This window comes from Podarcis muralis, chromosome 14 (genome assembly GCF_964188315.1).
Source record: "Podarcis muralis chromosome 14, rPodMur119.hap1.1, whole genome shotgun sequence".
Lineage (NCBI taxonomy): Eukaryota > Metazoa > Chordata > Lepidosauria > Squamata > Lacertidae > Podarcis > Podarcis muralis.
This window is the reverse complement of record NC_135668.1, coordinates 13,750,253-13,770,973: the sequence shown is the minus strand read 5'-3', so window position 1 is coordinate 13,770,973 and position 20,721 is coordinate 13,750,253. Positions and strand designations below refer to the sequence as shown.

Genomic DNA, 20,721 nt, shown 5'->3' with positions numbered 1-20,721 from the left:
CAACTGTGTGTTGCAGGTCCACCATGTCCTATTAGACGTGAATATAGAGAAGATGTGTAGAATCTTCTAGGAGATATTAAGTGTGTTGTGTGGGAACACTAATGACACTTAACCTCTCTGTCTTCTGTTCTGGGAGACATTATAATTTTGGGCCTCTTCAGTGGCCATTTATGACACCTCATTTGGGCAGAAGGAAAGTATGTGGGATGTTATTAGATGCCAGCACTTAGGAAGCAAGTAAGTGTTTAGGAAAACAGCCTGGAAAAATAGTGTTGTCAGATTTAAACCACAGCGTAAAGTGTGTGTAATAGCCCTGTAGCTGGAGAGATTACACCTGACTTAACATCTCCCAGATGCACGGTTCTTAAAAGACGCAAGAGTTTTCTCTGAATACAGCAATGGCAAGTCTGGCTTGGTGTCTTGACCAAAATGAGTCCAATTGAGATGAAGTGGCTTTAATTCTGAACCATTTCAAGATGCAGCATGTGTACATAATTGGTGTAGCATTTAAACCAGTTTGTTGGGTTGAAAGAAAGAGAAAATTCCAGCAGCTTTGAAATCAGTTCCAAACCTGAATTGATTCAAAATGTGTTTATTCCTGAATGGCAATGACTGGCCCTAAAGGTTTTGGCTCATAGTACAGTCAATGTGATATGAAGGGCTTCAAACTCAAGCATACTTAGTTGGAAATATGGGACTTGCTTCTGAATGAATGTGGCTAGGACTGAGTCGCTGCTACTACCCGGGCATTCAAAAACACCTTGGATGTAAAATCTGATCTGGAGGCAATTTGGATTGACTTTCAAGTTTATCAGCTGAAGTTTATCAGCCTGTTCTTTCACAGGCTCCGCTTTTGTTGTGTTAATAGCAGAGTAAGGGTTGCCACATATTTCTGGGGCTGCAGCTGTTTCTGCAATTGGTTCCAGAACAGCTTTGTTTTTGAGCGCTTCTAGAAGACAAATTAGGTGTCAGTAGCATATTCTGGACCTGCTTACCTGGATGAAATCTCCTGAGAAAACAGTGCCTTGATATATTCAATGTATTGCTTATACAATGGTTTTCTGGAAAGCAGTGATGGCGCTCAACATGCCACAGGGGCGGCTCGTTTGATGTTCCTTTTCTGGCATAAGATGGCAACTTTTGCCATTTGCCAAGCCCAAAGATTGCTTGAACAGGGCTGTGTGCTGTCCTCCTTTGCACAAAACACCCAAGAAGGGCAAAAAAGAGTCCAAACTAGACGTGACAGGAATCGTGTGAATGCCAATAACCTGCATGGTTTTTGTTGTGCAAATAGCTGCCCAAAGAAAAGCCTCTGTAGCCTCGGAATCTGAGAAGAGGAGAGGAGAAGGTTAACTACCGTACTTCTCTTCCTGACTGTAGAAATGGGTAATGATAAGAGTTACCGGTATACACTGTGGCCAGTTTTTATTGCTGTTATTATGATATATTTATTAATACCCACCCTTTTCCCTGATGGGATTCAAGGAAACTTACAGATAAAAAGAAGAACTGCAGAGAAAAAACAGGAAAAAACAAAACAATAATTAAAAAGAATCAAACACTGACAGAATTAAAACAATATACATATAGAACATATATTAAAAGCATACCAATAATTACAATGAAAACAGTGTGGCACCAGCCCTTTTGTTAAAAGCAGTCAGTTCCCAAACGCCTGTCGGAACAAGAAAGGAGAGAGCCAGTCTAGCTTTCTAGGGAGGGAATTCTAAAGTCTGGGAGTTGCCACTGAGAAGGCTCTCCCCAAAGTTATTATGGGCTGGAGCTAAGACTCGTTTAGCTTTTCCTAGTGGTTGCTTTCATTTTCCTGTCCAGTTGTATGTTAACCTGTTCATCAACAAACAGCCTCTTGCTCTGGTCTTACAAAATGAATAACCCGATACAGTGATAGCTCGGGTTAATTACTTAATTCGTTCTGGAGGTCTGTTCTTAACCCGAAACAGTTCTTAACCTGAAGCACCACTTTAGCTGGTAGGGCCTCCTGCTGCTGCCGCTGCGCCACTGCTGCACGATTTCTGTTCTCATCCTGAAGCAAAGTTCTTAACCCGAGGTACTATTTCTGGGTTAGCGGAGTCTGTAACCTGAAGCGTATGTAACTTGAAGTCTATGCAACCTGAGGTACCACTGTATCTTAAATAAGAACTTAACACGGATGTAGTCCCCTGCAAAATAGTCTATCCGAAGAAGTGAATTGCATTTCAAGGAAAACTTCTCTTAGCATCAATGGGATGCTTGAAACGCAACTGGTAGCTTCTGAGGGGTGAAATGAGAGAGAAAGCATTAAGTTTCCCTTCCCAAGCCCTGCAGTCCTGAGGCTGCTCAAGCATCCCTTTCACTGCTATTGACATAACTAAAGATGGCGGCCTACTGGACAGAGTCAATTCTGCACCTCTTCCTTAAATACAGATGTATTGACACATCAACATTTGTGTACTGGAGTCCTCTTTATCTGTTCCATCCTCCTTCAATCTTCAGTGGTAGCACCACAGTGCAGGTGAGATCATGCCAGTAGCTCCTTTGACCTGCAAAACGGCTTTGGTGTTGTATGGCATAAAGCATGCAGGCGTCCCTGCTAGCAATCTCAGTAGCCCAACAATCCTAATTTGGGGTCAATGAAGCTAGCACACAACCAAGGGAAATCAAGTATGCACAAGATTTCGAGGGGTCCCTGTGTTGCTCTGACAGCTGTCTGTGAGTCGACCTCCTGTTGGATCATCTTGTAGGCAGAGTGAATGCAGGCATGGATGCAATTATTCCTCTTTACATATACAACAGAGGGATTCCCTTGTTAATCAGCGATAATGTAAACCCTGCGTGAAGTGAAAAATAAGGCAAACATTGCTGCGACTTTCCAAGGAACGTTTATGTTGGAAGCATTAGGTTGGGTAGAATCCACGGATGTGGATTTCCTTAACATGCTTTCAAAATGAACCCCCCCTGCAAAAACAAAACAAAATTGCTTTAAAAAGAAAGAAATAATCTAAACCTCTTGTTTTCTTCTTCAGAGAACTAGAGTGAACCCAGAATAGCTCCAATTCTTTGGAAGTTATGCACCCCTAATGAACCTTAGACATGCCCAATGCTTTTTTTCTGGGGGGTACGCAGGGGTACGCATACCCCTAAACATTTCGTGAATCTTTGTACTTTTGTCCATTTACTGTACAGTGGTACCTCGAGTTAAGAACTTAATTCGTTCTGGAGGTCCGTTCTTAACCTGAAACTGTTCTTAACCTGAGGTACCACTTTAGCTAATGGGGCCTCCCGCTGCCGCCACACTGCCATTGCGTGATTTCTGTTCTCATCCTGAAGGAAAGTTCTTAACCTGAGGTACTATTTCTGGGTTAGCGGAGTCTGTAACTTGAAGCGTCTGTAACTTGAAGCGTCTGTAATCCGAGGTACAGACCTGAGGTATAACTTACCATATAGCGTATATTCAACACAAAAAACAGTGGTAATTTGTTGCTGACAATGGACAGCTGGACATATAAAGGGCCCCATTGCCTTCAGTAGCTTAGGGCCTCATCAAACCTAAATCCGGCCCTGATACGGGGTGATAATAAAACATTTCACTCTCCACCAGGTGCCTCTCCCAAAGTATCCACAGCAATATTCCTTTGTTGGGCACTTGAAAGCATGTAACCAGCACTGATATAATTTGTTATGACAGTCAAATGTATTTTTTCACTTAGACAATTTATATCCTGGAGATGCTCTCGAGCAGTTGTTTGTTTTCTTGGGTGGCTTTTATTAATTCTCCTTTTGGTTGCTTTCTGTATATTTGTTAAGTCTGTTGCAATTTATTCACAAAGCCTACTGAAGAGCCAAGAAATATTTTCACCATTTTCTTTCTTCTCTCTCTCTCTCTTGCTTTCTCTCTCTCTAGGTACAAGGCTGTAGTCCTGGCAGCCAATCATTTTGGAAGATTTTTTACCGGGCAAATTACCGCAGCTGGAAAAGTTCCTCCGGCAAAGGTGCGAACAGTACAGTGGTACCTCTGGTTGCGAACGGGATCCGTTCCGGAGCCCCGTTCACAACCTGAGCAGAACGCAACCCACGTCTGCGTGTTTGCAGGTCACAATTCACTGCTTCTGTGCATGCGTGTGATGTCATTTTGCCCAGAAGTAACCCTTCCAGTACTTCCGGGTCACCGTGGGACGCAACCTGAAAACGCTCAACCTCAATTCAATTCAGTTTGCATTTAAAGGCAAATCTATGAAACTCACACTGCCCCAAACAATTTGAGAAAGGAACCATGGCCACCCTTTGAAACCCACACTCATGTGAATTTTGTGGTGCAGTTCTCCAACCAGGCAATGTTGACAATAATGCCTATATTAGGGGAAAGCGTGCATCAAAATGAACGTGTTGGTGAAATAACATACAAAAATGCATTAAATTGTGGGGGGAATTGCTTGCAAAAATAGGTACATTCGTCAAAACTATGTACAAAGAATGTCTTTATTAGGAGGCATTTTCTTGATGATATATATATTATCAAAATACCAAATTACAATACAATTTAAAAGCCAATTATTCCAATACCAAATTAAACAATTTTAGGTGACTTCCTGTGTGCTGGATTTCAGGGTGCAAAGTTCTTATTCCTTTCTCCTTCCATAATCTTGATTAATCCAATTACAACAGTTCTGATCTTGCTCCTTTGTTTAACAGCCACTGATTTCTTGACTTTTGTTCATGATTGCATATCTAATACATTTTATTTCTGCAAGAGGAGTTTGTATCCTACAAACTTCCTGTGTGAGATGTTCTCCTGATGAATTTTCATGAGGATTTGAAAATAAAAAAATTACAAATCGCTGCAGAAATGTGGATAACTCAATTTAATGAGAAATTGAGAGGACCGTGATTGACAGATCCCTCCATTCCTATCTGCTTTCTTGCTAGGCCAATGAGCGAGCTGGCAAGCATCTATGGTTGCACCACCACTGTTGCAAAAGGCAAGTGAACAAGCAGGTTGCAGTGGTGAAGAGGAGAAGCAGCTGCAGGGGGGCCCTTGTCAATGGGCCCCCTTGTGGAGTGTAGACACCTGACCCTAAACCCAACCATGCTGAACTCTTGATGCCAACCCTGGATTAGTTATCACGCCATGGTTTTCTGTCTTGTAAAAGTTTGCAGTGAGGCTTGAGACTAATAAGCAGACAGTATGTTTGCTCATGGTCTCATTTCCAGATCTTCCAAAGAGGAAGATTTGGGCCATCACTTTCTTCCTTTATTCTAAACCATTTTACCCTGCTTAAGTGATATGTGCTTTGTTCCAATAGTGTATCTTTCTTGCTATTTCTTGCTATTGTTTTCCTTTCTAGATATTAATCATTGGTGGTGGTGTAGCTGGCTTAGCTGCAGCCGGAGCAGCTAAATCCATGGGAGCCATTGTTAGGGGATTTGATACCAGGTATAGTAGTAATAATAATAATAATAATAATAATAATAATAATAATAATTGCTATTTATACGCCGCCCATCTGGCTGGGTTTCCCCAGCCACTCTGGACAGCTCCCAACAGAATATTAAAAACACAATAAAACATCAGACATTGAAAACTTCCCTAAACAGGGCTGCCTTCAGATGTCTTCTAAAAGTCAGATAGTTGCTTATTGCCTTGACATCTGGTGGGAGGGTGTTCCATAGGGCGGGTGCCACTACTGAGAAGGCCCTCTGCCTGGTTCCTTGTAACTTGGCTTCTCGCAGTGAGGGAACCACCAGAAGGCCCTCGGCACTGGACCTCAGTGTCCGGGATGAACGATGGGGGTGGAGACACTCCTTTAGGTCTACTGGGCCGAGGCTGTTTAGGGCTTTAAAGGTCAGCACCAACACTTTGAATTGTGCTCAGAAACGTACTGGGGGCCAATGTAGGTCTTTCAGGACCGGTGTTATAGTAACTCAAATCCTCAGACCGTAAGCTGTTGTAATTCTTACAGAAACACAGGGTCTTTAAAGATTGCTTACGGTGTGCACATATTCCTTTCCTGCTTGCAGCCTATGGTCTTACCAGTGTACCTACATCTCTTTGCAAATAAACCAGTAACTGAGCTTGATTTAATAAAAAGCAAAGATGAAACTCTGAAATCCACGTTTGGGTTGCAAAAATGTGGCAAGCTTTTGAGATCTTCCAGAACTCTTCATCTGGCAAGATGTTACACAAAGCAGGGTGTGAGCAGAGCCGTCTTTCCCAGTGGGTTTACTGGTGCGTTGGTTCAGGGCGCCAGCCTCTCATGGGCGCCCCAGTGAGTGGGGGAGCTGCACGGCTTTGCCGGCGGCCTCCCCTTTCTGTGATGGCCTGGGATTCAGACTCGGATGCTGAACCTGAGGGATCCCAGCCTGCACAGGATTCCCTGCCTCCAGAACCAGCTAAGCTTGAACCAGCTTGAGCCTGAAGTGTCCTCACCTGTGCTGGGTCCTCAGGTGCAGGCATCAGCTGAGTCTGCTCTGGCTCCTGAGGTGATGGAGGACCCATTGCCTGCAGGTGCTCCACTCTCAGCCCCGTCAGAGGAAGCTGAGGTTGCCTCTGGGTCTGGTAACCCTCCAGCCTCTCCTGAGCTGCAGAGGCTCAAGGCAGAGAGGCGGAGGGAACTAAGTTCCCACAGGAGGAGTGCTCGCCTCCAGGCCAGGGGAGACGAGTCACCAGAGGATCGGCGCCGCCCTATGCCTTGGGACAGATAAAAGCCGGCCAGGCCCAGTCCCAAGTTGCAGGAGCAACATTGTTGGTTGCTAGTTCCTGCCTGAATCCTGTCCTGTTTTCCTGCCTGAGCTCCTGAACCGCCCAGGCTCCCTGCTTGCATGCCTGTTCCTGACTTCGCCCGACTCCCTGCCCTGCACCCAGCTTCAGCTACTACGGGCTGCCTCCACGTTGCACCTTTGACCACGGACCGGACTTGGACCTTGCCTCTCGGGTAACCCACGGGACCAGCACACCTTTCCCTCCTGCAAGCCCGCCAGCTGCGCCCCATCAACCATATGGCTGGGGGGCATGCAGCTTCCTTCCCAAGCCTCCACGGGAGGAGAGCGATCCCCGCAGAGGCTTGGACAACTTCAGGGATCGGGGAGTGGGGCTCCGGAGGGATCTTTGCACCATGACGCCAGATATGCTTAAGACGGCCCTGGGTGTGAGTTCTAGAGAACTTGTCAGCTTACCACATTTGGTTGGTATTGTCCAAATATGGACTTTGGAGTTCTTCCTTGATGGAAACTCTGCATTGGCATGGACAGCTACCTGTTTTTAGTGCATATTAGGTTAACTACCTGTGGCTTTGGGATGCGGGTGGCGCTGTGGGTTAAACCACAGAGCCTAGGACTTGCTGATCAGAAGGTTGGCGGTTCAAATCCCCGCAATGGGGTGAGCTCCCGTTGTTCGGTCCCTGCTCCTGCCAACCTAGCAGTTCGAAAGCACGTCAAAGTACAAGTAGATAAATAGGTACCACTCCGGTGGGAAGGTAAATGGCGTTTCTGTGCGCTGCTCTGGTTCGCCAGAAGCGGCTTAGTCATGCTGGCCACATGACCCGGAAACTGTACGCTGGCTCCCTTGGCCAATAAGGCGGGATGAGCGCCGCAACCCCAGAGTCGGCCACGACTGGACCTAATGGTCAGGAGTCCCTTTACCTTTTTACCTGTGGCTTGGAAAAGATCTGACTCGGCAGTGCCTGTGAAATTCTCCCCACTTTGCCTGCAGGCCTCCAGCTCTGGAACAGTTCAAATCTCTTGGTGCGGAAACGTTAGAAGTGAGCATTGCTGAAGCGGGAGAAGGCGTCGGAGGGTATGCGAAAGAGATGTCCAAGGAATTTATCGAGGCGGAATTGGCCTTATTTGCCAAACAGTGCAAAGAGGTGGATATCGTTATTAGCACTGCCCTTATTCCAGGTACTGTACAACTTTATAACAATTCCAGATGCCCTTGGCAAAGTGTGCTCCTAATTAGGAGCCTGCAGATCCGGTCACCAAGGAGGCAGCCAAGAGGAGGGGCTGTAGCTCCATGGTAGAGCATCCCACTTTGCACGCTGAAGGTCCCTGGTCCAACCCTTTGCATCTCCAGGGGGGACTGAGAAGGACTCCCTGCTCATAGCTGTCAAGCGTCCCTTATTTGGAGGGACAGTCCCTTATTCCAGCGCCATGTCCCGCTGCTGTCCCTTATTAATGGATGTCCCTTAAATTTCCCGGGTTTCAAAGGAAGCAGCTCCTCTCCCTCCCTCCCTGCCGGCCAGGGAGGAGGGAGGCTCCAACTGTGTTGCTTGGCTGCCCGGCCCGCCCCCCTCCAGCCTCCTCTCACCAGCCTCAGCCCCTGGGAGCCCCTCCCCACCGGGACTGGCGGAAGCCTCGGGCCCTTCCGCCGCCATCCTCCTCCTGAGCATCTCTGCCTGGGGCCTCCCCTCTGCCCTATGCCGCCACTCTCACTAGGACGTACTGCGGCTGTGCTGCTGAAGGACCCAGATGAGATGGGCAGCCTGGCATGGCCTATGAATTGCTAAGGAGCCTTGAGAGGAGAGCAAGGGCAACCATGGAGAAAGCAGTTCAGAGAGAGGAGGAAGAGGAGGAGGCGGAGGCGCGGGCAGGTGTTCCAAGGGCTACAAGGGAAGGACCGCAAGAGCTTCTCCCATAGATTTGTAGTGCTAGACTAGCATAGATGGTCTGATCTGTGGGTTTACTTCGGCCACTATTCCCCCCCCCTTCCTCCCGCCCCACCTGATGGAACTGAGAGCTGCAGATGGAGCACGAGAGAAAAGATACAGAACTGCAGCAGCATCTTCGTAGCTTGGACTTCCTTTTGCGCGAAAAGTATTAAAACTGTATTAAAACTGATGAGAATCCCCATAATTCGTTTCTTTTCTTGCAAATTGCAACAGGGAAAAAAGCTCCTACCCTGATTACTAAGAATATGGTGGAGTCCATGAAGGATGGCTCCGTGATTGTCGATCTTGCAGCTGAGGCTGGTGGCAATGTGGAAACCACCCAACCGGGAGAGCTTCACATTCACAAGGTTTGTAGAGGGCCTGTTTGGGACACTTTGTCCCATCTTGATTAATGAGATGCCTTGCTTTGTTACATATGCCCTTCTTCCAAGGTTTCCACAGCATTGTACCTTGGGTTCTCAGGTGGCCCCACATCCAGATACAGGCTAAGACCAGATCTTCTTGACCATATTAGATACTTTCCAGGTTCCTGCTCCTTCAAGAATATAGCTAGGGAAAACTAGAATTGCACTACTGATCTTCCAAGGAAATAAGTTGACCCTGGGCAAAATTTCCCCCTCCTTCCCATTGAAACTGTTTTGGTCGTATTGATCCATCTAGCACAGTACAGTTTCCTTCAACTGCCAGCTGCTCTCCAAGATCAGAAGCCAGCTGAGATCCTTTTAACTGGAGATGACGGAGATTCATCCTGGCATCTTTGACGTGCAAATCAGGCAATGTACCACTGAACTACAGGCCCTTGCCCATTGCTTAAGTCATGCTTGCATTTTCTGATGGGGTAAGGAACCTGGAGCCCTCCCAATGTTGTTGGACTCCAACTTCCATTATCCTTGAACCTCTTCTTTTTTGGTGATCGTTCGTAGCCAAGTAAGATTGTCTTCCATGAACATGGTCTTAACAGTGAGTGCATAAGTGACTGTGGAAGCCAATTCTGGATCCATACAGTGGGACACAGGTTTCCAGGTGGGAGTTGATCACGGTGAGGGTTTGGTAAAGGCTGTTCTCCAGTTGGAGTGCTCGCAGGCCAGTGTTTCCCAGTTGTTGGTGTTTATACTACATTTTTAAAGATTTGCCTTGATAGAGTCTTTGACCCTCTTTTGTTGACCACCAGCATTACGCTTTCCATTTTGAAGTTCGGAATAGAGTAGTTGCTTCGGAAGATGATAGTCATGACCATGCTGGCTGGGGTTTATGGGGGCTTCACCCCTATGGCATATGACTTTCTTCTTTATGATTTTATAATGAATTGATTTTAGAATGCGGTATTATTTTACTGTTGTTAGCCACTCTGAGCCTGCCTTTGGCTGGTGAGGGCAGGATATAAATAAAATTTTATTATCATTATTATTCATTCATTCACTTTCCACCCCATCACATTTTGAATATTATAAGGGCATCTTCTCTCTTTTTTTGTTCTTAAAAAAATGCTTCCATTGTCTATTAGAGTAAGGCTAAATGGCTTTTCTTATACTGTAGAGTCTCCAAAAACTGGGTGGAGAAGTGGTGGGTGGGTTTTTGCAAATATGTGTGTGTGTCTGTGCGCACGCGCACTGGCAGAGGAAGAGGAGTGCGGGGGAAGTGCACCGCCCCCGGCAGCGCGATCCCGGTGGGGTTCCATTGCGGCTACTCCCCCACCCACGCTGGGTGCCCCGCCCCCACAGGACGTGTGCTATGCCCCTTTGGATGGGACACCTCTCCCCCTTGGGTGGCGCCCCCACCCCCGAGACGCATGCCAGCCCCGCCTGCTCTCTGCCCCCCCCCCCGGTGCTGGAGCATGAAGCTCCACCACTGTGTGTGTGTGTGTGTGTGTGTGTGTGTGTGTGTGTATAAATAAAGTAAATATATTGTCTCCAGCATCCTAGGAAAGGCAGTGGTTTTCTAGTGATTTCTTACTTACCTCTTCCCAGAGCCTTTACCAGTGGTGTGTAGAGCCGCTAGGAATCACTAGGACTTCATTATAGGGGAGGAACATAGAGTCCGTTGTTGGTTCTAAAGCCCTGTAATATTTGCCAAGGTGAACAATGGAATGAGGGAATTAAGTGCAGCAAAGGCTTCAGTGGTGTGTCTAGGGATGAGGGCAGGGGAATTTGATTCAGTTTAAAAGTGCACTTACCTAATTTGCCTCTTTCAAAACAGTGTGTAAACTAAAACACAACCAACCTTTGAAATTCACATTTTTCTGATTTTTTTCAGTGCAGTTCTCCAGTCAAAGTGTATACCAAAAATGCATGTGCTTGGATAAGTTGTGCATAAAAATGCATGAAAATAACATGCAGAATATATTATAGAGTAAGGAAAATTCCCCTTCAGAAATGTGTATATTAGACAAAATAGCATAAAATGTGTTTTTTTATAGATATGTGCACTAAAATGCTGTTGAATTTTAATGAGGACTCCCTTTTTTAAAAGTGGTGTTGTATCCAACTAAGTCCCACTCAGAGCAGACCCACTGAAGAAGTAGGGCCGAGTCAGTCATGCCCATTAATTTAAATAGGTCTACTCTGAGTAGGACTAGCATTGGAAACAACCTATCCATGAGAGTGCATTGCTCTTGAGAGGACCACATATTCACAGTGACCCATAATTAATAGGCATACATTCCCTACTTCCATGTCTGGCTGCCAAACCAAACCAGGCAGGCAGAACCATAAAGGACTAAAGGATACCAATCAATATCCAGATTTTCAAACCAAACAAGGTATTTCACAGGTGGGGGGTTTGCAGCACAAGTATGTACCCAGCCCAGCCTACAATGTATGGGCATTTATTTCACAGTACCGTACCCAACATAACTGGTGTTTTGCTCTGATGTATGGAAGTGAGAGCTGGACCATAAAGAAGGCTGATTGCCAAAGAATTGATGCTTTTGAATTCTGGTGTTGGAGGAGACTCTTGAGAGTCCCATGGACTGCAAGAAGATCAAACCTATCCATTCTTAAGGAAATCAGCCCTGAGTGCTCACTGGAAGGACAAATCCTGAAGCTGAGGCGCCAATACTTTGGCCACCTCATGAGAAGAGAAAACTCCCTGGAAAAGACCCAGATGTTGGGAAAGATTGAGGGCACAAAGAGAAGGGGACGACAGAGGATGAGATGGTTGGACAGTGTTCTTGAAGCTACCAACATGAGTTTGATCAAACTGCAGGAGGCAGTGGAAGACAGGAGTGCCTGGCGTGCTTTGGTCCATGGAGTCACGAAGAGTCGGACACGACTAAACGACTAAACAACAACAACAAAAAGGCTCTGAACTCACAATGCACTTAAAGTCAAAACTCACACACTCCTTAAAAAACCTAGAATCAGAATGTTCAGGTTTTCTTTTTCATTTCTTTTCTTTTTGAAACAACGACAAGGGGATAGTTATGATATTTTCTCACTAAATGTATTTGCTTACAAATTTCTCAGGACTAATTGGAGTGCAATTAATCTGCAAAGTACATCTCGTAACCATGATAGCATCGGGCAACTAAGAGGTGTTTTCAAACCTTTAAAATGCTTTTTGCTTCTTCGTTCTTGAAATAAGCACCATATGACTGTATAGCTCATTTCCCGAATGGCCTCCCAGCTTGTTCAGTCATTGGCTCCCGGTCAAAAGTAAAGCCTTTCCTTTCCCCTAAGCATCAACACAAGCCGTTCGTTTTAAAAAGGAGAAACCACTTAACTTGTAAAATGAAGTGTCAGAAAATCCACAGACATGTGCAAGGTTTGATTTAAACCATTCAAGAAGGCATTTGGGCATATAAGTGGCAGATAAATAAATAAATTTGCTGTTGGTTCTGAAAGGTGTACCAGGTCTGGGCAAACTGCATGAGGAAAGTTTCATGAGAAACGCTTTTGGAAAAATAATAATGTTTGTTTATTTCGTTTCCCCCAGGGCGTGGTACATATTGGTTACACAGACCTGCCAAGTCGCATGGCTACTCAGGCCAGTAGCCTTTATTCAAACAACATCTTGAAGTTATTAAAAGCTATTTCTCCCGACAAAGAATACTTTTACTTTGAGCCAAAGGATGATTTTGATTATGGGACTATTGATCATGTAATTAGAGGGACTATGGTAATGAAGGTGAGATTCTCTCCCCCCCTCCCCCTTCCCAAAATACTTCAATTAACAGTTTAACAAATGCATGCAGAAACCCAGTGAAACCCAGACTCTTAAGGAATAAAGGGGGTGTATCCAAATGCACTGAATGGAACACAAGGTAAAGATAATTTAAGAGTTGTCACTGCTGATTCTTTGCTTGAGGCATGAGTCTGGCTTTGCACCTGCAAGAGCAGCCAATATTGAACCCTCCAAGTGTGGTCGGGCTACAGCCCCCATCAGACCCAGCCTGCAGCACCAGTGGTCTAGGATGATGGGAGTTGTAGTTCAACAACATCTGTAGGGCACCACTTTGGGCCCCAGGTGGTGCTGTGGTCTAAACCACTGAGCCTCTTGGGCTTGCCGATCGGAAGGTTGGTGGTTCAAATCCCCGCGATGGAGGGAGCTCCCGTTGCTCTGTCCCAGCTCCTGCCAGCTTAGCAGTTTGAAAGCACGCCAGTGCAAGTAGATAAATAGGTACCACTGTGGCGGGAAGGTAAATGGCATTTCTGTGCGCTCTGGCTTCCGTCACGGTGTCCCATTGCGCCAGAAGTGGTTTAGTCCTGCTGGCCACATGACCCGGAAAGCTGTCTGTGGACAAACGCCAGCTCCCTTGGCCTGAAAGCGAGATGAGCGCCGCAACCCCATAGTCGCCTTTGACTGGACTTAACCATCCAGGGGTCCTTTACCTTTACTTTTATCTTACCTGTGCAACAGAGATTCCACCCGTTATATTGTGACTGTAACCTAATTAGAATTTTTCTCTGCTACAGGAAGGGAAAAAAATATTTCCTGCGCCTTTGCCCAAAACCGTACCACCTGCTGCCCCAGCTAAGCAAAAAACCGTCCTGGAGCTAGAAGCAGAAAAACAAGCTTCCATCTCGCCATTTAGAAAGACCATGACGTCAGCAGGAGTTTATACGACAGGTATTTCATCTCCGAGTGCAAGTAGATAAATAGGGACCACTTACTAGCGGGAAGGTAAACGGCGTTTCCGTGTGCGGCTCTGGCTCGCCAGAGCAGCGATGTCACGCTGGCCACGGACCCGGAAGTGTCTCCGGACAGCACTGGCCCCCGGCCTCTTAAGTGAGATGGGCGCACAATCTTAGAGTCTGTCAAGACTGGCCTGTACGGGCAGGGGTACCTTTATCTTTACCTTATTTCATCTTTAAAAAATTGTATAAACCACACTCCCTACACATGTTGGGGAAAGTAGCCTTGCACCTGCCTTTTCTACCAACTGTGAGTACAGCTGTAACATCAGAAACTGGTTATAACATTTGCACTGGATTTGCACCTGTAGGCCCAAAGCAGAGGGCAATTTCCCAGATTTTACGTGATTTTAATGTGTGCCAGCCTCACCATTAAGCTGAGTGTAGCAGCCGGCTTCAGGCAGCTGACTTTGGTTGGCATGCAGCGGCTGCAAATTATTCATTTATTTTTTTTATTATCATTAGTTGTTTTAGTGCCAAGGAGGGGAAGAGAGGATTGCGTAGTATGTACCTTGACTGTGGGGTGCCATTTGCTGTCCCCCCTCCCCAAGAAGGCAGCAATATTTCTTGGTCTGGGCCTCCTGATAGCAACTTACACATGTAGTGCTTATGTAAAAGTTGCACAGGGCAGGCACCTTAATCCCAGAGTGCATTTACTAAACAGCTAGGGTGGGCAGCAGTGTGGAGTTTTGCTGCTATATATATATATATAGGAAGGACACGGGTGCCGCTGTAGGTTAAACCACAGAGCCTAGGACTTGCTGATCAGAAGGTAGGCAGTTCGAATCCCCGTGACGGGGTGAGCTCCCGTTGCTCGGTCCCTGCTCCTGCCAAGCTAGCAGTTCAAAAGCATGTCAAAGTGCAAGTAGATAAATAGGTACCACTCTGGCGGGAAGGCAAATGGCGTTTCCGTGCGCTGTTTGGTTCGCCAGAAGCGGCTTAGTCATGCTGACCACATGACCCGGAAGCTGTACGCCGCCTCCCTTGGCCAGTAAAGCCAGATGAGAGCCGCAACCCCAGAGTCGGCCATGACTGGACCTAATGGTCAGGGGTCCCTTTACCTTTTTATGGGGACGGTGTGGGGACTAAAATTTTCCTCAGACTGGGATTTGTCAGGCTGCATATGCAGCTCTGTACGTTTTCCAGTTTCCTCCATGGGGAGGAAAATACCCACACATTGATGAGCATAGGAAAGTAATATGTTAAGGAGACGAGTTCTTCCTTCTTTCTGAGATGTGCTGAGACTATTTTAACGGACAGGCATTCAGATGTGCAACTCGCTGCTTGCTGTGGTTACAGGCCCCAAAAAGCTTTAACGTGTTGTCGTAAGTTACGCAATCCCAGTGCTTTTTTGCCCTGAATAACCAGACTATTCACTTAGAATTGGAAAACAGACAATTGGTTGGTTGGCTAGGTTAGGTTTCCACCATCAGCAAAAGATAAAACAGACAGAGAAGGTCAACGCAGTTTCTCTCATCAGGTAATGCTGAAGAGCCTGTGTGGTCTGCTGTATATTTTAACCATTTTCAGATGCTCTTACGAAGCGAGAAAAGAAGTCAATGGAGAAATTAGTGCCATTTTTTCATTTCGCTCTTCTGGGTGCTCTATCATTTGATGATTCGTTCAGACAAAATACTTAGCATCTCAGAATATGGCATTTCCGTTCCTGGATGCCAAAGTGTTCTGGAACAGGCAACTTGGCAAAGTGAACTCTATCCCAGGCAGGTCTCCCTTTTCTGGCAAAAGCAGAGAATGCAAGCTATGCCCATAAAACCCTATCTCAGAAAGCTGCTCCTGCTCCCGTTCTTATTGTTGTCAAGGTCAAAATGTCAATGAGTATGGGTGTGGGCTGATGATCTGGGTTCATTTGAAAGAAAAATGCATTTTTGATTTGATGCCTTTCTGTTTAGGCCTAACAACGGTTTTAGGGCTGGGCCTGATTTCTCCTAATGCTGCTTTTACGCAAATGGTTACCACCTTTGGGCTTGCTGGAATCGTTGGCTACCATACTGTTTGGGGTGTGACGCCTGCTCTTCACTCACCCCTCATGTCAGTAACTAATGCAATTTCTGGTAAGTCTTGACTCTTGTACATTTTGCTTCTGTTTTGTGTGGTGATTACCATAGAGCAGGCTCACTTATAAGAAAATTCAGAATGAATGCCCTTATTCAGATTTGAGGAATGGCCGTCCCAAAATAAGTGGCAGCCATGGTAGATTGGCTTCCATATTTTCTCTCGTCGTTGGGAAATTACTTAATACAATAGCAAAGATACCCAAAGACTGCTCATTGGTTGAAGTTATCAAAGGCAGCCATCATTTGGGGAAACCCAACCAGATGGGCTGAGAGCCAGTGTGGTGTAGTGGTTAAGAGCGGAAGTCTCGTAATCTGGGGAACCGGGTTCGCGCCTCCGCTCCTCCACATGCAGCTGCTGGGTGACCTTGGGCCAGTCACACTTCTTTGAAGTCTCTCAGCCCCACTCACCTCACAGAGTGTTTGTTGTGGGGGAGGAAGGGAAAGGAGAATGTTAGCCGCTTTGAGACTCCTGAAGGGGAGTGAAAGGTGGGATATCAAATCCAAACTCTTCTTCTTCTTCTTCTTCTTCTAAATTATTATTATTATTATTATTATTATTATTATTATTATTATTATTATTATATCTGAGAACACTGTAATGTAGGATTTCATCAGAAGCTATAGGACTTGATTGTCAGTCCAAGTGGCCAATCCAAGTGTGGCTTAATATTTCTGTAGAAAGCCAGCAATGCCCATCAGGTGAAGTACACATGCTCTAAATGCTCTTTGAAAACAGTTCCTGCGTGTTCCGCATAGCAGCACATACTGAAGACCTTTTTTTCTGCCATTCTGCCTTAAGATCTGCAACTGAGGCCCTATTCATGAGTGTGACAGGGCCTTCTCTGCAGTAGCACCCCATCTCTGGAATGACCCTCCACACCTTGGAATTGCGCCTAGCACTGACATTGCTGACATTTGTCATTATGCATCTATTTGCTCAGGCCATTGGGAAAGGAATGAGATCTGTAAAAAGCCACTCAGCTTGCTGCTAGTTGATTGGGTGTATTTTAATCATGTTTTATAATTTTGACACGGTTTTTGTTTTACAGGTTTGTTGTTTTATTGCTGTATTCCAACCTGGGTCCAGTTGGTAAAGGGCGAGTTAGAAATACAATCCATCCATCCATACCAACCACAGGGTTCTTTGACATTGCTGAGGGACAGTTCTATATAGCCAGCAAGTTTTCCCTGGACTGTGTTATTTCAGTCTGCAGAGTGAAAGGTTTGAATGCCCTTTTCCAAATGAAGAAGAACAAGACTCCCTTCACAGAGAAAACTAGCACATCAGAAAGATTTGTGTGATCCATTCTTCCAGCTAGTTTTCTAGCAGAAAGTTTTTTTCACATCTGTGGTCAAGTATTCAAATACAGTGGTGCCTCGCAAGACGAAAAGAATCCGTTCCGCGAGTCTCTTCGTCTTGCGGTTTTTTCGTCTTGCGAAGCAAGCCCATTAGCGGATTAGCGCTATTAGCGGCTTAGCGGGCTTAGCGGATCAGCTGATAAGCGGCTTAGCGGATCAGCTGATAAGCGGCTTAGCGGATCAGCTGATAAGCGGCTTAGCGGATCAGCTGATAAGCGGCTTAGCGGATCAGCTGATAAGCGGCTTAGCGGCTTGGGGAAAGGGGGGGGAACCCTGCAGGAACTCGCAAGACATTTTCGTCTTGCGAAGCAAGCCCATAGGAAATTCGTTTTGCGAAGCACCTCCAAAACGGAAAACCCTTTCGTCTAGCGGGTTTTTCGTCTTGCGAGGCATTCGTCTTGCGGGGCACCCCTGTATGTCATCCCTCACCTGCAGATTTATGGCAAGAGGTTGTGGAAAAATGCTGCCATTTGATATTAGACTTGTCTTTTACTTTGACATAGCAATCTCCTTATGGTCCAGAATCTGAACTTGGCCTGGAAGCCAATGCAGGTGCTGTTGACTCTGATCCTACTTTGGGATAGTAACTTTACAGTCTTTGCTGTTTTATTTCTCTGTAAGAAGCCAGCCCTTGATAAGCAATTTCTGATAATAATTAACAAGGGGCAGTGTGGATTTAGCAATTTTTGTAGCTTGACAAGCTCTGACGTCCTTGCACTGTCAGTAGAAGCTTCCATCCCTCCCCTTGAGGTGGGTTTTGTTTTTTTTTAGTCTGCTTGCTCAGAAGAGGAGCAGAATGATGTTGACATTTTGAATAATCACCATATTCAACCACAACAGGAAACATCTGCTGTATAATTCAAAGATTTTGAAAAAAAAGTTTACTAATTACACATTCCTTAGTTATGTTATAAAGTCTAAACCTGTTCTGTTTTTCCTTTAGGACTTACTGCTGTTGGCGGTTTGGTGCTGATGGGGGGCTCATATTTTCCTTCCAGCGTACCACAGACATTAGCTTTACTGGCTGCGTTTGTTTCATCTGTCAATATCGCAGGTACAAATGTACTAATGCAAATAATATTTTTATTTATTATTTATTTATACCCCACCCATCTGGCTGGGTTTCTCCAGCCACTCTGGGAGGCTCCCAACAGAATATTAAAAACATCAAACATTAAAAACTTCCCTAAACAGGGTTGCCTTCAGATGTCTTCTAAAAGTCAGATAGTTGTTTATTTCCTCGACATCTGATGGGAGGGCATTCCACAGGGCAGACGCCACCACTGAGAAGGCCCTCTGCCTGGTTCCCTGTAACCTCACTTCTCGCAGGGAGGGAACCACCAGAAGGCCCTCGGCACTGGACCTCAGTGTCCGGGAATGATGGGGGTGGAAACGCTCCTTCAGGTATACTGGGCCAAGGCCATATAGGGCTTTAAAGGTCAGCACTAACACTTTGAATTGTGCTCAGAAATGTACTGGGAGCCAGTGTAGGTTTTTCAGGACCGGTGATTTACGGTCACGGTGGCCACTCCCAGTCACCAGTCTAGCTGCCGCATTCTGGATCAGTTGAAGTTTCTGGGTCACCCAAGGTAGCCCAACATAGAGCGCATGGCTGTAGTCCAAGCAGGAGATAACTCAGTCACCATCCCCGGGCAGCTGGAATGCACTTTGGGGGATTCCCCTGGCTCCCTGGGTAGCTGGCTGGAGTTCCCGCCAGCTCCTGCTCTTTAAATTGGCCAATGAGAGGCCTGCTCTGGAGGGTGTGCCTCACTGGCTGAAAGGGCATTGGCTGCCAATGAGGCATAATAAGCAGAATCACCTTCCTCTCTCAGTGCAGTTGGCGGAAGAGCACTGCCGACTTATTTAACAGCTCCCAGGACTGCCCCAATTTTTTTTCTGCCTGAAGCAAAGCGGAAAAAATGACCAACACAAAAAGCTGCAGAATACCCAGTTATTTTGGCAACTGAGGTAGAGGATCCCACAAGCCCCTGCCCCTCTCCTTGACAGTAAAAATGTAATAATAAGTTGAATGACTTAAAATTTGATGGAGTCTTAGTCTTTAATCTGGGTAACTTTATCACAGCTAGAGATGGAGGAGAAATCCAGTTTGTATTTCAACATGACGCTACCCACTTTCTGAAACTATCAGAACTGAAACTCAGCCAGCCTTCAAAATTTGCCCTTCCCTGAATTTTGCAATGTGGTTCTTCAGCCAAGTAAGATGTAGAAAAATGTGCACACACTAGGGTAAAGTGTGCGTTGAAATGCATATATTAATGAAAATTTCATACAAGACTGCATTATATCGTGAAAAACCGCTTTGCAAAAGTGAGTTAATTAGATAAAATTGCATACAAACATATGTGTATTAGGAGAAATTTACACTAAGGGACATTTACAAGGGACGCGGGTGGCGCTGTGGGTAAAAGCCTCAGCGCCTAGGGCTTGCCGATCAAAAGGTCGGCGGTTCAAATCCCCGCAGCAGGGTGCGCTCCCGTTGTTTGGTCCCAGCGCCTGCCAACCTAGCAGTTTGAAAGCACTCCCAGGTGCAAGTAGATAAAGAGGGACCGCTTACTAGCGGGAAGGTAAACGGCGTTTCCGTGTGCGGCTCTGGCTCGCCAGAGCAGCGATGTCACGCTGGCCACGTGACCCGGAAGTGTCTCCGGACAGCGTTGGCCCCCGGCCTCTTGAGTGAGATGGGCGCACAACCCTAGAGTCTGTCAAGACTGGCCTGTACGGGCAGGGGTACCTTTACACTAAGATGCTAATGAATTTTCATGAGAGCTTTTTTTAAAAAAAAAAATGAAAACAGTTGTGGAAATGTAGTGAATTGAATTTAAGCCTGGAAAATTGAGTAACAGAGAAAAATGAAATATTGGCCTCTAACTGTTTCTTTGTTTTCATTCTAAAAATCCATGTTCCTTTTTTCCCAACAGGTGGCTTCTTAATTACCCAGCGAATGCTGGATATGTTTAAACGACCAACTGATCCACCAGAATATAATTATCTTTATCTCCTCCCTGGAGGGGTGTTTGTGGGAGGATACGGTGCGTCTCTTCTCAGTGGACACAGCATTGAGCAGGTCAGAAATCATTTCTAATTTTTACCATCCATTTGCGTAGATTGTCTTAGCAGAGATGGTAAGCAAGCCAAATCAGTACAGTGGTGCCCCGCAAGACGAATGCCTCACAAGACGGAAAACCCGCTAGACGAAAGGGTTTTCCGTTTTTGAGTTGCTTCGCAAGACAATTTTCCCTATGGGCTTGCTTCGCAAGACGAAAACGTCTTGCGAGTCTTGCAATTTTTTTTTGCTCCCCCCCCTTTTTCTAAGCCGCTAAGCCGCTAATAGCCTTTTAGCCGCTAAGCCGCTAAGCCTTTAATAGCCGCTAAGCCGCTAATAGCGCTAATCCGCTAAGCCGCTAATAGGGTTGCTTCGCAAGATGAAAAAACCGCTAGACGAAGAGACTCGCAGAACGGATTATTTTCATCTTGCGA

General features: G+C 46.0%; 1 protein-coding gene across 1 annotated transcript in view; it reads left to right on the top strand.

Annotated features, from left to right (window-relative positions):
* LOC114584435 (NAD(P) transhydrogenase, mitochondrial-like) overlaps positions 1-20,721 on the top strand; it is a 69,829-nt gene that overhangs the window by 22,427 nt on the left and 26,681 nt on the right. Inside the window, exons 5-13 of the mRNA XM_028706308.2 lie at positions 3,902-3,989; positions 5,343-5,431; positions 7,706-7,893; positions 8,874-9,007; positions 12,594-12,785; positions 13,574-13,727; positions 15,703-15,864; positions 18,170-18,280; positions 20,163-20,308. Coding sequence (XP_028562141.2) covers positions 3,902-3,989; positions 5,343-5,431; positions 7,706-7,893; positions 8,874-9,007; positions 12,594-12,785; positions 13,574-13,727; positions 15,703-15,864; positions 18,170-18,280; positions 20,163-20,308 — 1,264 coding nt within the window. The remainder of the gene's footprint in view (positions 1-3,901; positions 3,990-5,342; positions 5,432-7,705; positions 7,894-8,873; positions 9,008-12,593; positions 12,786-13,573; positions 13,728-15,702; positions 15,865-18,169; positions 18,281-20,162; positions 20,309-20,721) is intronic.